Source organism: Podarcis vaucheri (genome assembly GCF_965113315.1).
Source record: "Podarcis vaucheri genome assembly, chromosome: 13".
Classification (NCBI taxonomy): domain Eukaryota; kingdom Metazoa; phylum Chordata; class Lepidosauria; order Squamata; family Lacertidae; genus Podarcis; species Podarcis vaucheri.
This window is the reverse complement of record NC_138751.1, coordinates 16,029,067-16,035,268: the sequence shown is the minus strand read 5'-3', so window position 1 is coordinate 16,035,268 and position 6,202 is coordinate 16,029,067. Positions and strand designations below refer to the sequence as shown.

Here is a 6,202-nt window from a genome sequence, read left to right as displayed (position 1 = left end):
CTTAACTGTAGCATAAACATTTCATAAGCAGTGAGCAGTGAAGTGAGAGAAGGCTGCATGGCAGGAATGGGGATGCTGATTGAAAGAATACTTATAGTTCCCTTCGTGTTTGGGAGACAAATGCAACCCTAAGCACTTAGGAGTCCCACTGGAACATAGGAAGCTGCCTTATATTGGATAGTCAGCTCTTTGGTCCATCTAGCTTAGTACTGCTTACACAGGCTGGCAGTGGCTCCCCAAGGCTTCAGGCAAGGAATCTTTCAAAGCCCTACCTGGAGATTCCAGGGATTAAAGCTACGATCTTCAGCATGCAAAACTGATGTTCTCCCACTGAGCTACATCCCTTTCCCATTGAGTTCAATGGAACATACAAGTGTGCCTAGAATTTTAGACAGCAGAAGGCTCAAGTGAGGCACAGCCTGAATTGTTGGTAATATTTGAAACACTGTTGACTCTGATCTTGTATTACATTATCTTCAGTGACAAAGCTGGGGAATCAGAGAAAGCACTGGAATTACTCAATAAGCTAGCTCAGGTGTTGACTACAAGTTACACTGACAGAGTGGGGCTGAAATAATGTTGGCATTGTAAAAGTCCCATCAGAGGAATGGTAGGCACAGCTGTGAAGTCACAATCCTTTGGGATGCAAGCGTACGAGGATCATAGAATTGTAGGGTTGGAAGGGACCCTGAGAGTCATCCAGTCCAACCCCCTGCGATGTAGGAATCTCAACACACAGCCTCCCAATTTGAAACCATAACTGGATGAATGTTACGTTGTGAGCAGTCTTGACATGGAAATCGCTACAAAAGTCCAATAGGTTGCAAGACAAGATTTCTAAAACGGCAGAAGAGCCCCTGGAAGAACATTGGGAAGATCAAGAAGGGACTGTTCAAAATGAAGGACTTTAAAGAGATGCTTCTGAAGACTATGCGTCTCTGCTGAGAAGCAAACTTCTGCATCTAGAACAGGAGCAGCATAAGCACACTCTTGTCAGAGGTGGTTAAATTCAGTGGCACAACAGGATGTTTGCTTCCAGCTTATAAGCATTGCTTCTGCTGTGGCTGAAATACTGTTTTGATTGTGTGAGGAGGGGAAACCTTTCTAAACCACAGGTTGCATGTAAGGCAGAATGTCCTGTTATTGGCGAAGCCATGCATAGGCTGAGAGTCCAGTGAGCCGATCCCAGACCGTTCCTTAGGGGCTGAACACTTTGTGGAAGAGACGAGCCAGTTCTACAAGAAAGCAGCAATTTGCTCATCTTCTGATTTGATGCTGGAAGAGTTTCCATTGGATTAGGCTGGGAGAGATGTGTGCAGGGCCCAATGACAGTGGGTTCCCAATGCGCTGTTCGAGCTCCATGCCAAGCTAGGGGGCAAATCTAGGCTGCCCTGTTCACAGTGCACACTGTACATGCATGAAGTGAATTCAGGACATGCCTAAGAGTTGCAAAAAAACACTCAAGAAGAATTTAGTTGAAATGTCATCCTAGTGATAGACAAGGACAAAGAGGGCAATTTCTGCAGTGACAGAACCTTCATTGCGGTCACAGCAGCTTTGTGGGATTATGTTCTACTGACAATCAGGCACCTTCCATTTTCTCTTTCAGAAGCCTACCAAATACTTTTCTACTTAATGCTTCTGTCAACTAAACTGTTATCACTTTTGCCTGTGGATGACATAATGAAGGAATCTTGTATGTTGCATGATATTGTTTTACCGAGGGTTGTTATACATCTGTGCATTTTGTTCGCCACTTGGATATTTTTAATGAGCAAGCGGTCTATAACTTCTCATAAAAAACTAATATGGAAAGGCAGGGTATCAATGTCATATTAAAAATGTAATAATCTAATGGGTGAATTTGCGTGACCCTGTCTATCCCTGCAAATACACTTTTAAAGTCTTTATGAACTTTTTCTGAAAAGCCTGAAATTAAAAATGAGATACCACCACTCTTGCCCCACCCCACAAAAAAAATGAAAGCTAGGAATTCAAAAGGCTGCTTTCTCCAGAGATTTTTTTTTATTGTTACAGAGGTTTTTCTTTCTGCCAGGATTGCTATTTTAAATTGATCAGTCAGTTTAACCAAATGTCCTGTGACTGATGGTTGTTCAGTGCTCTTGATTATCTGGGAAACAAAGCAGTGTGGTGGACCCTATTAATACAAGCACTTATTTAAGGCAGCACCTTAGGGGAAAAAAATCCCTTTTATGTTTTGCGCAGGACTCACTACGTCTCCTAAGATGCTACCTGACGCAACAACACTCAAAAGCAAAGTACATTCAGAAGAAAAAGTCGTGTTTGTTTTTGTTCATATGTAACTTTATGCGGATTGAATCAATCAAGACTCTCATTATCGACCATGATTTCTTGCATTAGGTGGCAAGCTGTTTTCTTTCTTGGATGGCGCTATTGTGCTTCATACAAAAAAACTGTTTCTTGCTTATTTTCAGGCTGTTAACGGTGGCTACACAGTGACCCCTGCAGTTGGCTGGGAGTACATACAGAGAAATATAATCACCATTTCAAATTGCGGAAAAATTACCGGTAAGTCATTCACTTTCGACTTTATGCCAGCCATCGCCAACCTAGTGTTTGCCAGATGTTCTGGACCACAACTTCCATCAGCCCCGACCAGCTGCTGGCCGAGACTGAAGAGAGTTGCAGTCTCAGGCTTCCGGGGGGGGGGGGGGCAGGGTGCTTAAGTCAGCTGCGTGGTTTCCCCCCCTCCCCCCCCGCCCCACAGATAATTCTAATGGACAAAGATGTTTTAAGGTCTACTCTGCCTCACTTTCTCTGAAAATGGGTATTGACAGCTGTGCTGGAAGCCTGTAGAAAACAAACTGGAAAGTGGCTGCTCACCCATATTTTGCCAGACTCAGTTTTTTTGGTACCTAAGGCTGCAAACCCAAATTTCCCACCCCACTGTAGTGGTACAAATATAATGGTAAACATGTAGTGGTGCTCATCAGATGCTGCTGGGCTCAATCAGCCCCAGCCAGTGTGGCCGGGGGTGGGGGGTGGGAACTAGAGTCCAAAAACAACTTGAGGGGCCATCCTTGGCCTTGCGGTTTCAATCCTAATGAAAATAATTTACAGTTTGCTACCTTTTTAATGGTACCTCACAATCTGTGGCTTGCCTCAGCCTTCCTAACAGAAGGGCCCTGCTGTTATGTAAAAGGCAGCTGTTATTAATGATGGTGAGAAAGGATGAGCTTTCGTTTGTGCTTCAGTAACTAAGCCAAGCCCAGTCACACGTTGGTTTTGCTCAATTTTGTATCTATTCAGTGCTCTTTTTCAAAAAGGAAATATGGTGCTGGTACTCACCATGAAGTTGTTGCAGTAAGTGCCACACTTTTGAAGCATAGGGGGAGAGAAGTGCCCGTGATGCACTCTACTTGAGTATCCCCAGAAAAAAAAACCTCAACTCAATGCTTTTTAAAGTCATCACAAATAGCTGTATTTTACAAATTGCTCTGTATACAATTTTTTTCTAAAAAGAGCTATAAAAATAAGTTTTGTATTAAAAAGAAATAAGGAAAGGAACAAAGGGCTTGATTTACATATCTGTAGGTCAGCCCAACCAAAAACTGCATCCATTTAAGTTCCATAATGGAGGTTCATGAGCTAATCTGAATGGAGTCCGAAGGGTCAGGACAAGTGGAATGCTGATCTCATCGATTTCTGGGAAGACGTTTTCCAAGCTGGAAGAGCATTCAGGTGATATAGAAGCAGATTAACGGGTTGGATCCTGACCAAGCTACTTGCATTTAGTTCCCACTGGAGTCCATAAGACTAATGACAAACTTTTCGCCTTGAATTTCAATGGGATCTAAGCGCAATGAATTTGGTCCAGATCCAAACAAGCGCTTAAGGAAACACCAGAGGTAGGTGAAACCCCTGGGAAACCTTCACCCTTGCAGGACTTCCCAGTCTGAGGTGCCGCCTTCATTCACTGCCTCTTGGCTTTGGCCACGGGGTGCTTCCAGGCCTGATTGAGGTAGCAGAGGCGCTTGTAGTTGAGCAAGAGGAGGGCAAAGTTGAGGAGGTAGGTGCTGATGCAGACCACGCAGAAGTCGTGGAGCACAAAGAACAGGATGTAGGCCAGGTACAGCGAGCCAACAATGGAAATGACCGAAGAGCCCAGCAGAGCAATGGCCGCCAGGCCGCTGTTGGAGAAGCCTGTGTGGATGAAGAGGTCTGGGTTACTTTTGTGTTCAGCTGCAGAAGGGGAAATCATGCTGGCAGGATGGGATTGAAAGCTAAAAACCGGCCTCCAGCCTTTCGGCTGACCACCCCAACTTTGGATTTCCAGTCCCCACCTGTGAATCAACAAAGGTTTTTGACCACACACATGAGAATGTCAACAAAACGTTACAGTATATCCTCCCTCCTAATGTTCTTGTTCGGGGTTCTAGTTAGCTCCTCCCACCGAGCAGAGCGTTCCGTTTTCTCCACCCACCGCATTCAGCGTCTGTCCGTCCCCCCGCCCCCCCACATTCTGTAGCTACTCAGCATGCTTGGTCTTCTCTGTTTGGGGCTGCCCCTAGAGTTTGCATTCTTTAGATTATTATAATAATTTGTTTTTTTTGTACACTTGCACACCCCCAAAGTTCCCCTCTAGACATTCCTCTTATTTCTCAGTGGCCCTGTTTTGGCTCCACTTCTTTGAGCACTCTCCATTTTAGTCCAGCATTCTGTTTTCTCACTGGCCAGCCGTGGAAGACCACAAGCAGAACTTGATTGCGACAGCACTTTCCCCGATTCCCTTGACCTTGTATCCAGAGGTAGTACACTGGAGGTAGTACAGAGCAGGAGTGTGCAACAGCTCTGGTCTGCCCCGAATTACGAAATGTTGCTAATGCCTGATGTAGTTGTCAGGGGAGGACATCACACCTGGTAACATACAGAGTTGAAAACATGGGCAGCTAGATTCTCCTCTGCCCAGTGTTTGGATTGGATGCTGTGTTAGCGACACCCGCATCCATGTGTGGACACCTGTGTTCTCTTTGACGCATCCATCTGCATGTGTCACTCACCCAGAAGGATTTGCAGGGTGTAGAAAGCGATCCCAAAGACGCTATTAGGCTGGTTGAACACGCTACGAGGTCCCAGAAACGTGGCCACCAAGCCAAAACCACGACCCCACCTGTAATGGGAGGAGATGGTGCAGAATGTTAGCAATAAACAGTAATTATGATTCTTAAGTCTTTATAGAACACTGTGGATTGTCTAAGATCATGCAATGACAGTGTCTGGTTGGCTGCCTAAGGCAAACTGGGCCAATATAAAGAAGCATCTTACCAATGTCAGATCTTTTATAGACCACAGGAGGCCCATTCTGCGTCACCTCCAGCATACATAAGGGACACGTCATCCCCCTCATTCACATTCTCCAGCCAAATAATAAAGGGTCAGTTACCCTGAGGACGTCCTTCCTGGCTGTTTACAGAAGATTAGGCGAGCATACCGGTGACTTCTGCTAACAATTTTCCCCCCTCCTCTCCTGCCACCCGTTAAGAGACCCCTTTCTCAATTGTGCTGCAAGCGGGAAAGGATTCAGAAGATCGATTGGAGCTTTTCAGCGGAACTGAGGAAACTCCAGGCCAAATAATACTTTCCCAAAAGAAGTGGAATTTAACCCAACACGGGCAGGGATAGTCCACACCTTGAATTCCACTGGGTGGTAGGGATAGATTTCAACTCTTTGCATTTCGTCCCGAGTAAGCATGCCAATTGCACAGGGTCAGGCTGCAATCCCACGCACGCTTACTCGGAAGTAAATCCCAGCGGGACCTCTTTTTGGATACAAGCATGCGTGGGATCCGGTTGTGCGCCGCAGGGGCGGGCGGATGCCACCAGGGTGCAAATCGCAGGAGATCACCCCACAAGATCCGGGGCTCCGGGCGCTGGAGCAGCTGGGTGTGTGCGGGGCATTCATTCACCTGGAAGTGAAGACGCGGGAGCAGCTGACGGCTGCGCTGATGTCGCACATGGCCCGGTAGGCGGCGTCCCGCTCCTTCGAGGTCTCCACGTGGAAAGCGTAAGCAGACAGCGCCAGCCCCGCCGCGCAGAGCAGGAGCCGAGCCGCGCGCTCCCAGCCGGGCACCGCCATCCTGCCGCGAGCGAAAGGCGCAATGGGCCGCTTCCCTCTTGCTGGACGGCACGCCCCTTCCAGCCTGGCGCTGGAGACTTGAAC

At 46.9% G+C, this 6,202-nt stretch overlaps 1 protein-coding gene across 1 annotated transcript; it reads right to left on the bottom strand.

The window, feature by feature from the left end:
* Positions 1-3,431: 3,431 nt before the first annotated feature.
* Positions 3,432-6,169, bottom strand: VKORC1 (vitamin K epoxide reductase complex subunit 1). Its single transcript, XM_082194614.1, has 3 exons — positions 5,949-6,169; positions 5,043-5,152; positions 3,432-4,185 (listed from the first exon to the last, which is right to left on the bottom strand). Exons 1-3 carry the CDS (start codon positions 6,116-6,118, stop codon positions 3,956-3,958), a joined length of 510 nt encoding a protein of 169 aa, XP_082050740.1. The 5' UTR covers positions 6,119-6,169; the 3' UTR covers positions 3,432-3,955.
* Positions 6,170-6,202: the final 33 nt, after the last annotated feature.

Bases quoted from the DNA above. Each gene is read 5' to 3' on its own strand.
- VKORC1 (XM_082194614.1), bottom strand. From the start codon at position 6,118: ATGGCGGTGCCCGGCTGGGAGCGCGCGGCTCGGCTCCTGCTCTGCGCG. The intron at 5,153-5,948 runs GTGAATGAATGC...CTCCCATTACAG, and splicing joins TCCCGCGTCTTCACTTCCAG to GTGGGGTCGTGGTTTTGGCT. The intron at 4,186-5,042 runs GTGAGTGACACA...TCATCCACACAG, and splicing joins CACCCTGCAAATCCTTCTGG to GCTTCTCCAACAGCGGCCTG.